This window comes from Sceloporus occidentalis, unplaced genomic scaffold (assembly GCF_023333645.1).
Source record: "Sceloporus occidentalis isolate IW3139 unplaced genomic scaffold, rSceOcc1.0.p SCAF_79, whole genome shotgun sequence".
NCBI lineage: Eukaryota > Metazoa > Chordata > Lepidosauria > Squamata > Phrynosomatidae > Sceloporus > Sceloporus occidentalis.
Genome location: NW_028317059.1, coordinates 1,464,571 through 1,482,655, shown reverse-complemented (window position 1 = coordinate 1,482,655; position 18,085 = coordinate 1,464,571). Strand labels below are relative to the sequence as shown.

The 18,085-nt window shown below is 42.9% G+C and overlaps 1 protein-coding gene across 1 annotated transcript; it reads left to right on the top strand.

Moving 5' to 3' along the window:
- The first annotated feature begins 3,823 nt into the window (after positions 1 to 3,823).
- LOC149285378 (RNA-binding protein 5-like) lies at positions 3,824 to 14,754 on the top strand. Its single transcript, XM_089495312.1, has 24 exons — positions 3,824 to 3,840; positions 5,565 to 5,721; positions 5,924 to 6,094; positions 6,291 to 6,360; positions 6,920 to 6,993; positions 8,680 to 8,763; positions 9,165 to 9,225; positions 9,605 to 9,670; positions 10,077 to 10,237; positions 10,321 to 10,418; positions 10,786 to 10,873; positions 11,081 to 11,155; positions 11,243 to 11,321; positions 11,415 to 11,493; positions 11,617 to 11,702; positions 12,003 to 12,094; positions 12,294 to 12,476; positions 12,929 to 13,075; positions 13,236 to 13,310; positions 13,564 to 13,746; positions 13,829 to 13,903; positions 13,991 to 14,088; positions 14,195 to 14,324; positions 14,629 to 14,754. The coding sequence occupies exons 1-24, from the start codon at positions 3,824 to 3,826 to the stop codon at positions 14,752 to 14,754; spliced, it is 2,475 nt and encodes an 824-aa protein (XP_089351438.1).
- The last annotated feature ends 3,331 nt before the right edge of the window (positions 14,755 to 18,085 follow it).

The following is an 18,085-nucleotide window of genomic DNA, read 5'->3' as shown; positions in this document are numbered from 1 at the left end:
GATCATGGATGCTTGTTTGGGCGAAGGTAATGAAATAGATCTGTTGCTAAGCAACCTTTTCTATAAACCATCACTGTTTTCTATTTATAGATCTGATCTGCACACAGCACATAACCTGGCACTTGCCATTTTGCATGAGTTGCATTAAACCAATATATCCTTAAATGTAACGTGTGTGCCCGGATACCATCAGGGCCTTTACTGCCACGGGCTATATTGCAAACGAGCTGTGTGACAAAATGACGACGGAATTGTTCCTCCCCTTGAGTCTTGACTCTTCCCGGTGTATCGTGCTTATGAAAATGTATCGGGGTGGCAATGGATGTAAGCCTCATGTGGCCCTGCGGTAAACATACACCATAAGCATCTGTTATTGCACAGTACCTCATGAAATGCACCATGCAGTGTACATTTACCATGAACATCCGCCATTACTTGAGAAATGTCCGGACATATCCTTGACAGTTGATTCCGTTTTGGTCTACAGACATTTAGCTTATTGCTACTGTTACTGATTATTATGTTTTTAGGAAGAAATTGAGGGAAAACAACATATTGCCTATTAGCTTTTTGCAAGCAAGTGGAGCTACCTCAGCTCTGCACGACCCCCGCCTTTTGATTACCATAATGTAGCGTCCAAGGCCTCGTCATATATAACGCTACTACCACATTAGCAACGTTTTACTATAACTATTACAGTATATAAGAGCTAATACGGTAATAACTACTGCAGTAAAATACGGCATCATTTATAGATGAACGAGCGTTATATCTGTTTGCGACTCCCACAAATCCTCGCGCACTCCTTCCCTGGCCTCACCTCTATACCCGCCCTCCACTAGCCCGAACGAGGCGTGAAACGCACAGTGCCCCGGTTAACGCATGTGCAGTAGCTTGCGTGGAAGCTTCCAGGCGCTTGGACATCGCGAGGCATTGTGGGTAGGAGACGGGTGGAACCAGCGCCATTTCGTGCTGACTGTGTTACAAGAAGCCAGTGTGTCTGGGGTACGGCCTTACGGTAAGTATTGTGCGGGGTCCGTGTTAGCTTTTAGCGCTCCCTGAAGAAGCCTTTCCCCCCCTTATTAATAGAAAAACCGTGGCCTAGTGTTATAATTATTCCGTGCGTTGGGTAGAGGTGAATGTTAACGTTCCAGGGTATGCTATATCACATTTAACAGACATACAGTGTACACCCACAGAGGACCGATAGCATAATATATTACCGTAAGTGTATTTATTTCACATACAGATTTATATTGTAAGAATGTTTCACGCAGCTACTACGACGGGGTTTATTTAGAGCCCCCCGTGTGTCGCTATAATCTGCAGCCCCCCCCCCGTTATTTTATGTAATAAGTAGGTCACTTTGTATTAAAATAAAAGAAACCCCTGGTGCTTCTCCATCAGCAGCATCCGATACAAGCTGTTAGTCTCGAAAGTAAAAATCGGTTGAAAAGGCTGACGTTACCGCCAGCCATCTGTGCAAAACCTTGTTTTCCTCCAAATGTAAATCCCGAAGCGTCGGCAGTTCGTTAGTTAGTCCTGCGAAATGAAGGGGCGCGGAGTCTCGGGCGATTCGCTGGCCTTTGTGGTATTTTGTGCAGAAGTCTGTGAATGAAGCGATCTCTGGATCATCTCTATAAGCGATGAGTGGGGGTCTCAGCCCTGCCTTGCTGGGCATTCCCTGCCTGTCTGTAGGTCAATATCAGGTATTCATTTAGCAGGCGGATTGTATTTGTGAAGAAATGGCAGCCGTTGGAACAGATTTCCGCAACACCGTCGAGAGATCGTCTATCTGGTTGAGCTCTTTTTCTCTGCGGTACCGAATAGATCACGGCGTGAATGGTCCAGTGATAAGCGGGCAAATTTAATTCAGGTTAACTTGGCATCACGGCACACATGTAATTGTATAAGTGTGCGCCACATTTACCTTATTGTGTCAAAGGAGTGGCTGCGTCATTTTTCATTGCTTGCTTTTTTAATACAATGTAATTACTTTCCTGCCCGGCAGCCGCCCCGCCCTCCGTAGACCGGCATCTGTTAGTAACCGTAGCGTTTCTCGGTTAACTGTTGCTTGGTGGATGGGCTTTGAAGTGAGTTTACTGCAGTATTTTTTGAGACAGATCCTTTAATGAGGGGCACGGACCGTTTAATGCCTGCGTAATTATGTGACATCGTTAAAACGCAGGGGGCCGCTGTGCAGAGATGCAGTGCCTGCTACCTCCCTGAGTAATGCACCGGCGCCTACATATTACACACAAACCTTATAGCCGTGGCTTAGTGCCGTCCTTTTTGTGCCATTCCTGGGTCTCTTCCTCGGTTCTTTCCAGGTTTCATTTGGGCTTTGTGGTGCGTGATTACATACATTCCACGCATTGCTTTGCCTCAGTTGTCCTGTTAAGAGACGTCAGTGACGGTATTAATAGCTGAGGTCATCCAGACCAGAATTGTTCTCATTTTGGCCTAAGCTCAATGTTATTTACTGGGGATTGTTTCCTTTAAAGATGGGATTTTTCCCCCCCAAGGGAGTGTTTCATGTGATTGTCCCAGTGGCTCATAGCCAGACTAATATGTAAACACATTGACTCCCCACAAGTAACACGTTTACCGCATAACCCGCCGATGAACGCTCTCAGCCAGACTAATGCATTTGATTTTCTCTATACACTGACCTCTCTCGATTATAGCGGCCTCACAGATGTCCGCTCACACGTGCTTTCAGACCAACGAATACACAGACCTGTGATCCGTTTACTGCTTGGAGAATTGCTCAGATTAATGTGTATTTTAATGGATTGGATGCTCCTCGTTCGTAGACTTCAGATGAGCCCAAAAGACTAATTTTTGGAGTATCCCCTCTCCCTTTTCGTGTATGCTTTTAGGGGGGGGGTCACATGGCCTCACTCGGCCCTGACCTCCCAGATAATGATGGGAGAGGATGCTTTATGTAGAATAACGTAATTGACACGGATTAAGGCTCTATTTTATCTTGCTCTTCATCTACTAATCTTTTTGTGTGTAACATTGATGCCCCTGCTTCGTTGTTGGGTATTGTGTGCAGCTTTGCTGCTGTATCGTTCCATGCGGCCCTGCCGGGTCCACCGCTGCACGTTCCATTAACATCTTTACCCAAAATACTTCTCCAAATCCATATAATATGGTTAAAATAGGAAACTCCTTATTAATTAGTGTTCTGATGGCTTACATCTTCATAGTTCTTAATACAATTAAATTATCTTGTGCTTTTAGTTGACACAATTATAAAGTGAATTGCATCCCTGCCATAGGCAAGCAGGGTTACAACGTGGGCGCTTCAAATGGTGTGACGTCCTGCATATGGATCCACATGAAGTATTCAGATTTGGAACATAAGCGTTTGTGGTGACTGCTTCATCAAGCATTGACATAATATGAAAGAGCTACAAGTCTTCTGGGACTTGCTTGATATAAGTAATATAAGTACTGGAATAAGTAATGGAAGTGTGTGCCATCAACGATGCCACTGGCCGGCATGTCACGTCATAAGCCAGGGACCAACAACACTATAAGTCTTACATGCTTTCCATGGCACGAGAGTTACAGAAGTCTCTCTTCACACGATTGTGTGCGTCAACATAGTGATTCTTATAAATGATAGGGCAGCATATGCCAGCGCTGTACACAGGGAACACTTCCTCCCAAAACACTTTCCTAAATACGTTACTGTTTCGGGATATTTTTTGTTAATACTCTGTTCTCTTGTTCAGGCTGCGCATACAAATCAACCACGTATTCGAATTCCAGAGCAAACACGGCTAAACCTGCTGTCTGGGGACCCCCAAACATGGGCTCCGATAAACGGTAAGTCTGTTCATTTTGTTTCTAGGGCTGCAGCTGACAATTATTTTCATAATCAATTAGTTGGCCGATAATTTTTTCAATTAATCGGATAAAAAATATGCAAATTTTGTTTAAAATAATTTAATGGACAAACTGGGTATTAAAAACAAACAGCAGAATATTAACCCCTTCAATCCCAGGGGTTTTTGGTACCTCAAAGCCCAGAGCAATTTTGCCATTTTTGCGGTATGTCGGTTTAGCGATGATTCTCTTTTCCTGTGAATAGTGTACCCATGTAAACTATATATATTGTTTTTTAAGGAGAGATAAAGCTTTCTTTTGATACCATAGTTGGATGATTAGAATGAGAATTTAGAATGAGAAATTTAGTAAAAACTAGCGAAGATTAGAAAATTAAACAAATTTTTTTTTTACCTTTTCCCTCTGAATCCTCACAAAATTAGGTAAAGTGATGGAAAATCCCCTCCAAGTTTATTAATTCAGGTGCCCTGGTTTCAGAAATACCTAATTTATATAGATTTTCCAGACTTTCCCAGCACCAGGGAGCATACTATTAGGTGTACAATTTTGTATAATTTTTATGCCTATGGCTTAACGGGTTTGGGGGTTGTGAACGGGGGCAGGAGGGTTATACTGGCTAGATGTTATGCTAGGGCAATGGGAAGTAAGGTTTTTTAACTTTTTTTATATATTTTTTTAATTTTTTACATTTTTATTTTTTATATATTTTTACACAGAAATGGTTAGAGGTCCTCCTAAGGACCTCCTGAACATGCCAGTGATGTCACAATGACATCACAGCTCACATTATAATTTTTTATTGTATTATATATATTATTTTAATGATTTATTTAATATTTTTTAAATGAATTAACTTTTTTTTTCTGCTTTTCTCTTTCAGGACGGGAGGGGGAGTGAGAGAGATGGTTTCTCACTCCCCTCCCCGCGATCCCCCTGCACCGATCACACTGTGATCTCAGCGTCTCTGTTCCTCATCGGAGGGCAGGATATCCTCGCAGGGGATATCCTGTCCTCCGATGACCTTCCGGGTTATGTCAGCAGTGATGTAACCCGGAAGGGATTGCCCGATCGCGCGTTTGCAACTGCACGATCAGGCACTTTCAACTGTAACAGCTTACCGGGTTTCATGCCGGAAGCTGTTACGGGAGATCGGGCAGCAGAAAGCCGGCGATGCCAGCTTCTGCTGCCAGGGGGGAGTCCAGGCTGTCAAACGACAGCCTGTTCTCCCGTGCAGTGGCAGGGATGTGTCCCTGACGCTGCACGAAGGGCTGGACGTACCGGGACGTCCATAGGGGTTTCTTTGTGGGCGTTTTTTGGACGTCCCGGTACGTCTATAGGGGAATGAAGGGGTTAAAATGTACGCTAACATGTCATTGTACTCTGTGCACACAACACGTTTATCTCTGTCACAATGACATTTCTCTAATCGCCTTCTTATTTTACTGACATAATAATAATTATAATCTTGTAATAATACAAGAACCCAAACACAATATTTCTCTAATTAGGTTGATGCACAAAATGCATTTTTTGTTTTTATTTCCTTATTTGCTAGCCTGCCCCCCCCCCAGATAGGCCTTATACCCTGTTAAATGCCACTCTGCCCACCCCCATACATGCCTTATGCACCCTATATGCTTTATACCCCCGATATGCTACCGTGCCCCCCTGCATGTGTAAACATAACCATAATTGTCTTTCAGTGTAAGCCGCAGTGAACGTAGCGGGAGGTACGGCTCCGCTTTTGATAGAGATGAGCGGGATGATCGCGACTCTAGACCTCGCCGCCGAGAATCTTCAGATTACAAGAGATATCGTGATGATCGATATGATGACTATAGGGACTATGACAGCCCAGATGTAAGCAACGCCTTCAGCAGTTTGGTTCCTGTTTATTTAAAAATGAAGCCACTTTTGATTCAGGAAGTCTTGGTTTTGATAAAATGTATGGCTGGAAACTTGGATAGAAAGTTGTCCAATTTTTGTCTTATTTGATTTTGTTCACTTCCTGGTGTTTCTAAATCCGACCACTAATTATCGGATATCGTTTGTCAATCTGCAGCGTGACAGAGAAAGAGATCGGGAGAGACGTAACAGTGACCGCTCTGAGGATGGCTACCATTCTGATGGAGATTACATGGATCATGACTATCGCAACGACTATTACATGGATGAAAAGGAGAGCAAAACAATAATGTTGAGGGGACTCCCTATAAACATCACAGAGAATGATGTAAGTTATAATTTGAGACCGTTTATTGCATATATTCTGATCAGAATTGTCCCCCAGCACGTGCTGCATGTTTATAATATGTATATGTGTGTGTGTGTGTATATATATATATATATATATATATATATATATGTATGTGTGTATATATATATGTATGTATTTTACCATTTGGCTAATAGTATTCTTTATTTTTAAGATTCGAGAACTGGTTGAATCTTTTGAGGGTCCACAGCCTGCGGACGTGCGACTGATGAAGAGAAAGACAGGTGAGGCTCTATCCGGCGTGTGGTGCACTGCCGCTCGTTTGAGAACCCATTCCCTCAAATTGCTCTCCCCTCTCCATCCCCATCACCATCAGGTGCTAAGTGGACTTGCCATGACTAAGGAACCCCTTGTAGTCTGAGCTTTTACATTCTTTTTGTTGCCTTTTCTTAATTTTGAATTGTAGGTAAGTAGAATGTAGGGTTTTAATGTCTGCTGCATGGTTTGCTTCACCACCCCCTTTCCCTCCTGAATATCACAAATCACAGCCTGTACCTGTAGCCTTATGCGCCCCCTGTGAGTGTACAGCATGCGTGGGTGCCAGTTCATGGTAACCCCTTCTTCAGGTGGAATGGGTGGTGTGTGGGGGTTACTTAGTCTGGGGGTTCCTTTTCATGGCAATCCCCTCCCTCAAGACAGACAACAGGACTGCACCCATGGAAGCCATGCCATAAAGCACTGCTAGGTCCATGGGCTTTGTCAGTTGGAGAGATGCAGCTGTGTTTTCTGTAAAAGGAACTGACTAACACTAGTATCCCGTCTATATCTGAATGCTGTCTCTAGGTTTAAGCCGCGGTTTCGCCTTCGTGGAGTTTTATCACTTGCAAGATGCTACCAGCTGGATGGAAGCCAATCAGGTTGCTTCACTCGCCAAGTCTAGAATATTCCTGAGAAATGGCACATTACATATGTCTGTAACAGAGATCGAAAAGCAGAACGAGAATGGGGGGGGGGGAGGGGGTGAAGGAACAAGGCTAATGCTGTCAGGGTAGGGGAGAGTGAGAGGTGCTCTGCGTACATTGAAGGTCAGCCTGCATGACTTTCTCTACTCAAAGTGGCCAAACCTTTTAATTTTAATCTTGAATTGTAGCATAAATGTGTAAATTGTAGGCTGTTAAAGCACCTTCAAAACTGACGGGTAACCTGTGCTGAGCAAATCTTTATGAATCTAATAACCTGCCGGTGCGCCCTACCTGTAACAGACGCTAGGGCTTCCATTCCCTTTTTTAATAAGGGGGGGGACTGGTGTTCTAAGAGGAGATAATTGCACCCGTGGTATTTTTGTCCCATGGGAATACTATTTAGTATACAAACACGTACTTTAATGTATGCAGAGCTCAGGTGTGTCGTCTGAATGAAGTGCAGGTCGGGTCCCCTCCCTCTCCCTGGGTTTGCTGCTGAGTACATCTGACAGACACATGTTCCGTATAACTCCACGGGGGCAGTAGAGCTTTTCTTGGAATGGGGGCCTAATGCCCCTGATCCGTCAGCTTTCTGCATAAAGGCAGTTCATTGGGGTTATGTTAATGTTAGCTGAAGTGTCTGCCTACTATTAAAACCAGATCTTATGGCAACCTAAAGTAGTCCCTTGCCTTACGTGCCGTTTAACACGATGGATGCATGTAATCTGAAGGCAAATAACTATTTGACCCTTATAGTCTGGTCATTTTTATAGTCCATAAAGACTCGGACCTTAATCAGTCTTTGGTCTTATGTTAAATTCAGGACAGCTATTTGCCAGTCCCTTGTATGTATAAATTCCCTCATGTATTACCATCTGCCACTTCTGCTGGGAAGCTGTTCCACTTATTTGCCACCCCTTTTAAATTGGGGATTTTTTTTATTTTTTATGAGTTGCCAAGTAGTGGACTACAGTCCAGCTTTATACCCCTGAAATGGTAGCCTTGTGTTTTAAGATACTGTCTGAGTTCATTATGCGGTGTGAAAGATGTGGGGTCAGTGATAGCAGCAAAATGGGCTCTGTTTGGACAGAATGTTGTAGGACCCATAACTTGGAGGTCTTAGAGGGGTGTTATTTCTTAAAAATGTTTATTTAGGCTTGACAAATGTGCACTTGAAGCTGTTTTGTAGTCATCCCAGCTTGATCCTTCTCCAGCCTGTTTGGGTGGCATTTAGTTCTGTCCCCAGGGCTTTGAAGCGATCACGCGACGGGAGGACTTCCTCTCTTAATCAGAAGACACTTGTAACTGCAGAGATTTACAGACCTTGGAAATACTGCGTGCAGTATTGAGATATCGTCTCTCTCTCTCTGGAGATTCCCTGCCCTTGATTATTCTCCCATACCACACTCTGTTTCCTCCACGGCTGCTCTTTGCGCCTCTCTCTACCTCTCCCTCTTCATCTTGTTCCTCTCTCCACCCCCCTGTGGAGGGATTGGTCGGGCAATTCATTAGCTGGCAGTGGGTGGTCCTTCCCCACGTTGCTGTCCGTTTAAAAGTCGGGAGCTCCCTCCCCTGCAGCGGGGGATAGATGTCTGCTCCTCGGGAGGTGGAAATAACTCTGTATGTTTTGTGTTCTTGCAGAAGAAGCTTGTGATCCAGGGGAAGACTATCGCGATGCATTACAGCAACCCACGACCTAAATTTGAGGACTGGCTTTGTAGCAAGGTGAGCGTTTGCTGAAATCGCTTGTCACGTAAGGGGTAGAATTCCAGCCACTTAAAATGTACGCTGGGTGGCTGGGGTTACATTTAAATTAAGTTGAATAACCCTGTATAACGTCTTTATTGGTGGTGGTTACCTTCATTAGGGCTTTCCGCTCCTGGCTTCTGATTACACAAAGCTTAACTAAAAAAGATGATGCAGTCGTAATGCTTAAAATAATATATTTCTGAAAACTTGATGGGGTGAATTGATATAGAATGTTATTTCCCTTAGTGCATCAGATTTTTAATTGAAACTAAAGCTTTTCATACGTGAATTCCATAGTTTAATAATATAAGTAGACAAGTGCTGTGGGGGAATATATGAGTGGTTAATATTAAGTGCAAAGCTCTCTGGTTTTATAGTGCGGTCTCTACAACTTTCGACGAAGACTAAAATGTTTCCGCTGTGGGGCAGCCAAGGCTGGTGAGTGATTGAATAATGCAAGTCGAACTTTGAACATGAACCGGTGTCTGCGCAGAAACGGTCTACCCCGCGCTTCTGTGTTCAGCGCACGAGAATAAAATATGGATGCGTTTAATGCCTCGCCTTCCATTACCTGGGAGCCGGAAATGGAGCTAATGAAGCAAAGCCCTTTGGGCCGTTGCTGTGTACATTCATTTCAAACAGACTGTTTAGAATAGCAACTAGTTCTGGTATTATTGTGTCAGTGTTGGCCATGAAATGTAACTTATAGTAAGTATAGTTATCTTTCAGTAGATGTAAACGGGGGATCCTTTTGGCCGTGGGTTTGCTTCTGCCATAGATGTGTGTATTCAGAGTCCTGTTGCTGCCTTCTTTGTAGATTCTGACGTGGAAGCGCCTTCTGGAAGCTCTGAAGCTTCGCAGTCAGCGGATTACTACAATGACAGTAAGTGTTTCTAAGGTTCTGAAGGGATTGCTTGGTTGGGCAGAGAATGGTTTGTCTCTTGGGAGGTAAAAGGCCTGCCTGCAGGCCCAGCTGGTGTGGGAGAGAATTATTAAGCTTGATAGGATAATGGGCTTTGGGCAGCTGCTTTATATTTAATGTATGCATAAGCAATTGTTTTAACTGTCTTGTCATAGCAATCAGTGGCATGTCCCTGGCTTCACTGCTATGGCATAAAATACACTTAAAGTGTATAATGGTTGGCTTATTATGTTGCAGCCTGTTGCTGCTGGTTTTATTAAACTTTTGGGCTATAGATGGGGGGGGGGTTATGTATATTTGTGTGCCATGGTGTTGACCCTTTTCACTCAGTTGGGTGTAACCTTATTAGGTGGCTATGTATCCTCAGCCATAATCCTCCGAAACATCGGGCCTCACACCATGGTGGATTCCATTCTGTCTGCCCTCGCTCCGTACGTCTCACTTGTGGTCAGCAACATCAGGCTTATAAAAGACAAGCAAACCCAGCAGAACAGAGGCTTTGCGTTTGTACAACTGCCTTCTGCACTGGTAAGAATCTTATTAATATCCCATCGGGTTTGTCAGTGGGTTTGTGCAAACATGGCTGACCCGTTCCTCTTCACCCCTTCCAGGAGGCGTCGCAGCTTTTGCAGATCCTGCAGACTCTCCATCCGCCCCTTAAAATTGATGGGAAAACTATTGGTGTAGATTTTGCCAAAAGTGCTAGAAAGTAAGTATGATTCTAAGCATTTTTTTCCCTCTAATGCTTGTAGCTACACTATAAGCGTAAGACTAAATGTCACGCACAAGGACAGATATTAAATGTGAGTATGAGTCCCTAATCATCATCATAAAAGGACGCTGGTTTGGCCCATACCTCTAAACCCCAGGTGCAAGAAAAATGTGGAGATGCGTTTACCGTATGCAGCAATACCTAAATCACTAGTATCTTTACATTGGAAAACGTCTCATTGTACATTTAACCCTTTTGTATCGCAGTACGCTTATGATATGATTATGTATCCATACTCCCATCGCTACAGGTAAAAAAACGATACTTGGCTCGGCAGTATTTCATTAAGTCTCTTTGTCCACAGGGATCTTGTGTTGCAAGATGGGCACAGGGTCAGCGCTTTCTCTGTGGCAAGCACTGCTATTGCGGCGGCACAGTGGTCTTCAACACAGGTTAGCCTCTTTCGTATTTAAATGTCCTCCTGAAAAGTTTCAAAACATTGATGCATTACGTTGGGCTCAGAGTCCAATTCAATTAGGAGATAAACGTATAGCCTTAATATGTTGAGTGTATTTATTGTGCCTTATTTGTCTTCAAGCATATTGCGTGTGTTCAAATACTGGATTCTTTAATGCTCATTTCTATTTCTTTTGTAACAGCCCCAACAGAGTGGGGATGGTGCTGATTATGGATACATGCAGCCAGGGCAAGAAGGATATGGTGCTTATGGGCAGGTAATTTGTGCTCACAAGTCCTTAGGCAAGGTTGGGTTATCTGGTGTTTTTAACAGAGCCGTAATTTGAGCAAAATCTTCCTTTCAGTACTCCCAGGATTACCAGCAATACTACCAGCAGCCAGGAGCAGCAGAGACGGGAACAGCAGCGACCACAGGTAAGGAGAGTGTTGTGTGAGTCCGTGATTGATGCGGAGTAAAGGCTGTAATGTTAATGTGTGCCTAAAATATGAATCCTTATTCTGCAGAGGGCGCTTCAGCTCCTGCTCCCACCACAAGTGCTGCAGTCGTTTGTCAGAGTCCTCAGCTGTACCAGCAACCCGGTTCCCCGGTAAATATATTTCCCTTCCGTCTTTTGTTATGAATTAAATGTAAAGCAGAAAACCATAGATGCCATTATTTTGCTATTTCTGCTTTTCAGACTCAGGCCAGCACCAGTGCTGCCGCTAGCACCACCACTACCCCTACCACCACGGCAGCACCGAGCACGACTTCTAGCACAGAAGAAGCCGCTCCTCCGAATGCTATAATTCCTGGCGTCAAATATTGTAAGTCATTTTTCCCTTTAATTCCGACTTAATTGCTCCATTAACTGCAATGGGGATTGACTTCAGGAACCCAGCGAGTGTTTATTTTGTAGCTGCTCGGGGTATATTGTAACACACCATGACGGTTATAACAAATTTTTAGTCACTGTGGTGAAGGTTCATTTATCCAGGGAGTTTGAACATGCCCATGAATATCCTGAATTAAGAGCTCTACATTAGGACTGGTGTTGAAAATAGGGTACGTAGGGTTTTCTGTCATTAAATCCACAATTTCGTAAGTATCATATCTTGTTTTTGCAGCTGTTCCGGATACTTCTACATACCAATATGATGAATCCTCTGGCTATTACTATGATCCTCAGACCGGCCTGTACTATGACCCAAATTCCCAGGTACATTAGGAGAAACTTGGCTACAACAGAAGTATAAACAGAATATTATAAGAAAAAATTTAAGAAAAAAAAGTCTCTATAGGGCTCTCATAGATTATAATGGCTAATGTTATGGGGCACGGTAGTTAACCGTTTCAGTATCTAAAGAGTAGAATCTTGTATCTGTTTTCTGTGAGTAATAATGTATTCCTGTAAACAGTATTACTACAACTCGCTGACCCAGCAGTACCTGTACTGGGATGGAGAAAAGCAGACTTACCTTCCAGCAGCAGACGGCTCGGCACAAAACGCTGCGCAGGCCAACGGCCAAACCGCCACAGCTAATGGCAACAAGGAGGGCAAGGAAAAAAAGGAGAAGCCCAAAAGCAAAACTGCTCAGCAGGTAAGATTTGCTTGTTAGAAACATGGTGTTTTATGGGTCCTGTAAGAATAGTAAACGTTACCATCTACATTTCCATGTACTCTATGGTAACAGTGATTGAAGTAGGAAGGGCTTGAGATCCTTACCTTCAGATTGTTTGGGAATTTGGATGACCTATTTTTGTTGCCCCCTTTCATTTTTACTGTTACTTCTTAAATTATTTAAAATGATTGTAAAGATACTGTCGTCATGGCTCTAGTTAAGGACAAGTCGGGTGTATCCCCCACCCCGGTGTGTAACGGGAATTGTTTTTTCCTTACTGAGCTTTGTGTTTAAATCTTTCCGTGATAGTTTGCTTCAGTGGCCTGTTTGTCCCCATCTTTCAGAGTTGATGGTTTATAAATATCAGCCAGTGATCTATCTTGTAGGAATCTTTGAGAAACCTATTCATTTTACACATCTATCATTCTTAGATTGCAAAAGATATGGAGCGCTGGGCTAAGAGTTTGAACAAACAGAAGGAGAATTTTAAGAACAGCTTTCAGCCTCTGAGTTCTCGAGATGAGGAAAGGAAAGAGTCAGCCGCAGCAGATGCTGGATTTGCTTTGTTCGAGAAAAAGGTTAGTTGAGTACGATATATATATATATATATATATATATATATTTATTTATTTATATATATATATGTGTGTGTAAAGTTTTAGTGGCCTGTATACAGTATGTCGGGCCACTGAAATCCAGGCAGCTTGTGATCTAAAACTCTGGTTATCTTCACAGCAGGGTGCATTGTTGGAAAGGCAGATGATGCCCGATATGATGATGATGATTACCACAGAAGAAGAAAAGCCTCCCAAGGTGAGCTCATATACTTGATAAACCTCATGTCGTGTTTTTCTACCAGTAGGATTCCAAACAGTTTGTCTATTGGCCGGCGTGTGCATATTCCAAGAGTATGTTTAGTGGGAAGGGATATGGATGAGCTGTGTGTGGGATCTGTACGTTTCCTTGAAAGACTGAAGGATTAATAGTAAACACAGAATGCCTGAAGTTTACTGCTGATGTAAAGGATTACCCGCAGCTACTAATCTTGTGACATTTGTTTCTGCAGCGTGCATTGGTTGCTGCCTATAGTGGTGACAGCGATAATGAAGACGAACCCGACAGGCTTCTAGGGATTATAGATGAGGACAAATTGACTGACTGGAAAAAGATGGCCTGTCTGCTGTGCCGCAGGCAATTCCCCAACAAGGATGCCCTCAACAGACATCAGCAACTGTCTGACTTGCATAAAGTAGGTCATTTGAACAGTTCTACTTAATTCCTATGTAACTGCTTTCATCAATATTTATTAAACAATGTTTTATACATTGTAGCAAAACTTGGATGTGTACCGGAGGTCAAAGATGTCTGAACAGGAGCTTGAGGCACTGGAGCAGAGAGAGAGGGAGGTCAGTGCAGACCGGATTTTGCATTTTATTAGTAAACCTCTTTGAGATGTATAACAGCTGCTTATAACTATTTCTGTTTGCTTGCAGGCAAAATATAGAGATCGGGCTGCAGAGAGGAGAGAAAAATATGGTATTCCGGAACCTCCAGAGCCAAAGCGCAAGAAGATGTATGATTCCGCAGTAGTGTAAGTCAGTTTTTTTTAGTGTCTCTACTGTCCCTGTAACTGGCGGGATAATTCTGAAGATTTGCGTTCTAGAGATACAGCGATCTGACCTCACTTTATTCTGCAGAAATTATGAACAGCCCACTAAAGATGGAATTGACAACAGCAACATAGGCAACAAGATGCTGCAAGCCATGGGCTGGAAGGAGGGCTCAGGCCTCGGTCGCAAGAGTCAGGGTATCACGGCTCCCATTCAGGTATGAACACAGCCTCTGGTTATCGCTCTCTGGATATTGAGTACGGTTTCTGGTAGTTAAACTAAAGTAGCTTACAGTCTTAATTTCATTTAGTGTTTTGGGCTCTACTTGTTAATAGATAACTAAGTGCAGATAATACAAATTGCATGTCAGTAAAGATATATAGTAGGGCCTGATTAACTGAATAGGGACATTTTGTACTATTTCTATGTGAAAACAAGGGCTGTAAGCTTGACTTCGAATCTTAACTGTGTGGGGATAGTTCCACTCACTACATATACATTTATCTGCTTCTCTCATACAGGCTCAGGTGAGGATGAGGGGGGCCGGTCTTGGAGTAAAAGGCAGCTCATATGGAGTAGACACAGCGAACACATACAAGGACGCCGTGAGGAAAGCGATGTTTGCACGCTTTACGGAAATGGAATGAAACGGAGCAGCAGTGGATGTGCTGTTAATTATCATGGACGGGAAGCACTGGGGTGGCAGAGCTGTCCCTGTAGCCCAGCAGAGAACAATTCCAGAAGGTGACTGCAGACCTCTGTGAGAAAGCGGCACCCTCGCCTGTATATATGTATCATTGTGTACAGTGTAAATATGTTTTTGTTTTGTGAACAAACTTTAAATACTGTTAGACGGTGTTTCAAAGAAAGTGCTGTGAAAGCCCCTCTCCCAGCGACCGGTCGGTACCTTATTCCTTTAACTGTCAGGTGGACGTGTGTCCTGATGTACAATGTGGGAGAGCACCAGCTGCTTCCGAACGTGTGCAGGGTGATAGCCGGTGTTTTAGTTTGATTGGACCTTATTTTTGGAACTCTTGAAGTGGTTGATCAGTCACCGTTTATTTGCAGGAAACACTGTATATAGTTTATTTTGTCTCTTGTCTTTCCAAAGAAATAAATTTCAAAGCAAAATCCAGCAGGCTCATTACTGTTTTCTTACGCCTCTGCTGTCGCTGCAGCAGCCAGGGGGGATGTTATCACCAGTTGCTCTATTTTTAATTTTGCTCCTTATTAGCCGTTTGTCTTATTGTAGCAGAAAGTCCTTACGCTACCTTCTGGGCTCAATCAATCACAAGAGTATTCTAATAAATATCTGGTGCACAGGGCTGCAAGGAACGATATGACAAACACTGAATTATATTGTATGCAATTCTGTTTAATGTTCAAAGGGGGGACTAAAACATTCTGTGGGACCCCATTAACTGGAACCAGTCTGTGGGATGTAAAGGTTGCTGTTGGACCATTTCCCGTTTGGAGAGGTGGTTGTGATGTGTCCTGTTCTTTGGATGAAACGATGAGGTTTTTTTTCTTGCTGAAGGGCTGATATGGCTGCAGATCATCGCCTCACATTTCTAAATGCTGCGTTCTGCACAAAGGCTTACATGTTGAGTGCTTTGCATGTGTTTTTTTTTTTGGGGGGGGGGGTTTGTGCAGGGACTTTAACCCCTTAAGGACCGGGCTCATTTTTCGTTTTGTACCCTGTGGGACCGAGGCTGTTTTGACACTTTTGTGGTGCTTGTGTTCAGCTGTAATTTTCTCATCACCCTCTTAGTGTACCCACATAAGTTATATATTGTTTTTTTCAGGACAAGATGGGCTTTCTTCAGATACCATTATTTTGATCGTATCATCTTATTTACTATAAAAAAAACATGGTGAAAAATTGAAAAAAAAGCCCACATTTTATGACTTTTATTTGAAAAATCTTTTACTCACCTAAAAAAGCAAGTAAAAAAACTAGCTAAATAGATTCTACTATTTGTCCTGAGTTTAGAAATACCCAATGTTTTTATGTTTTTTTGTAAGTTATAGGGCAATAAGTACAAGCAGCATTTTATGATTTCCAAATCTTTTTTTAACAAATCTGGTCAGTCTGCCTCCATCTCCTCTTTGGAACATCTTTGAAGCCGGTTAACTCAATTTAACCCATTCAAACCATATATTTTTGAAAACTAGACACCCCAGGGTATTCCAAATGCTGTTATTTTAACCCTTTCCATGCACCAATTATAGAACTACACTTTGTCAAACTTTGTAATAGTAATTTTTTTTTTTTTTTTCACACAAATTGTACTTTAGTTATAGATATACAGGTTCTGGTATATGTCACTGTCAAACAACCCCCCAATGTGTGCTCAGGAACATCTCCTGAGTGCAGTGATACCCCACATGCATGGGTTTGTCGGGTTGTTTGAGATTTAAAATGCCACATTTGGGAAGTGCGCTTTTTTCTCCATTTTGTCCAGTCTGTACCTATGCCCTATCTTTGAGCTCGGCCACTCCAATTTACCCCATCAGCCATTTTTTTTATATATTAGACACCCCTTGGGTATTTGAAGTGCTTTTATTTTAACTCTTTGTTGAGATTTTTGAGAAATTTTAGCACTTGCTCAAAATAATAAACTTTTTTTATTTTATTTTTTTAATACTTTTTTTTTACACATTTTGCTGGTACTGGATGGTTCATCAAGTGACATCACTGCATAATTATTTTTAAATGTTAGCACATTTTTTTTTATTTATTTTTTTTAAATATTTTACTAATCACATAGTGATTAGAGAGCTGGGTTCCATTGACTTGCTTGGTTGAATGCAGTACCTGTATTCAACCTGCAAGTGGAGCCAGAGTTCTCTAGAGGGTCAGGAGACCGTCTAGCGAACTCTTTCTTCTTTATTATTTTTTTTTCCCGGGCCGCCGCCATCTCGCTGATGGCGAAGATCACCGGCAGCTGCGGCTGTGACCGCTCTCCGGAGCGGTCACAGCCCATCCAAAGGTAAGTGTTTGGTGTCGCTGGATGCCTCCTGATCGAGGCATTCCAGCGACACCATTTAAGTTCAGGAGGCGGTCGTTGATCGCCTCCTAAACGCTTTTAAAACGGGCGTCCGCCGCCATACAATGTATGGCAGCTGTTGACGCCCCGGGGAGGGGCCAGACATGGCCCCCGATGCCGATCTCGGCGTTACTGAATGCCTCGACATCGAGGCATTACAGTAACGCCGTTTAAGCGAAGAAAGTGATCGTTGATCACTTTCTAAGCTTATTTAATTTTTTGACGGTTCAGGACCGTCAAAGGTCGCGAAGGGGTTAATTTGTATTCTTTACTAAATCAACACACGATGTGCCAACGCAGCGTGTTAAATGCACGCCTTTACTCTCAGGCCTTTTTATATGCCCTGCATCCACAGCTGATTTGCCTACCTTACTGGGAATCTGTCCTTATCAGACAGGGAAAAAACTTTATTTTTTATTTATATAGCACCAACAATTTGCGTAGCGCTTAATACAATACATATATTCAAGGTGTCTGACAAGATGAGAATTGACAGACTAAGAGAGCCCTGCTCGCAAGCTTACCGTTATACCCGCTTCATTCTGAACTCATTTGTCTTTTGTTACATTAAATGAAACTGTCCTCAAGTCTTACCTTTTCTCTTAGCTTTTTCAACTAGGCTGCTCTGAGTCCTGCAACATCCCATACGCTGCACGCCGGGTTCTGCTGGGTTACATAGTAACAGATTGTGTCAGCAGAATCATTCAACCCATCTGATACATCTGAATACTTTTCTTACTCTGTGGCCTTATCTTATATCTAGGATAGTCTTATGCCTATCCCATGCATGCTTAAACATCTTCACTGTATTAACAGCTACCACTTACACTGGAGGCTGTTCCATGCATCCACTACCCTCTCCGTGAAGTAATATTTCCTGATATTACTTTAAAACCTTTGCACCGCCTAAGACTGTCCACTTAGGTGG

Bases quoted from the DNA above. Each gene is read 5' to 3' on its own strand.
- LOC149285378 (XM_089495312.1), top strand. The intron at 11,703-12,002 runs GTAAGTCATTTT...TTGTTTTTGCAG, and splicing joins AATTCCTGGCGTCAAATATT to CTGTTCCGGATACTTCTACA. The intron at 13,904-13,990 runs GTCAGTGCAGAC...GTTTGCTTGCAG, and splicing joins TGGAGCAGAGAGAGAGGGAG to GCAAAATATAGAGATCGGGC.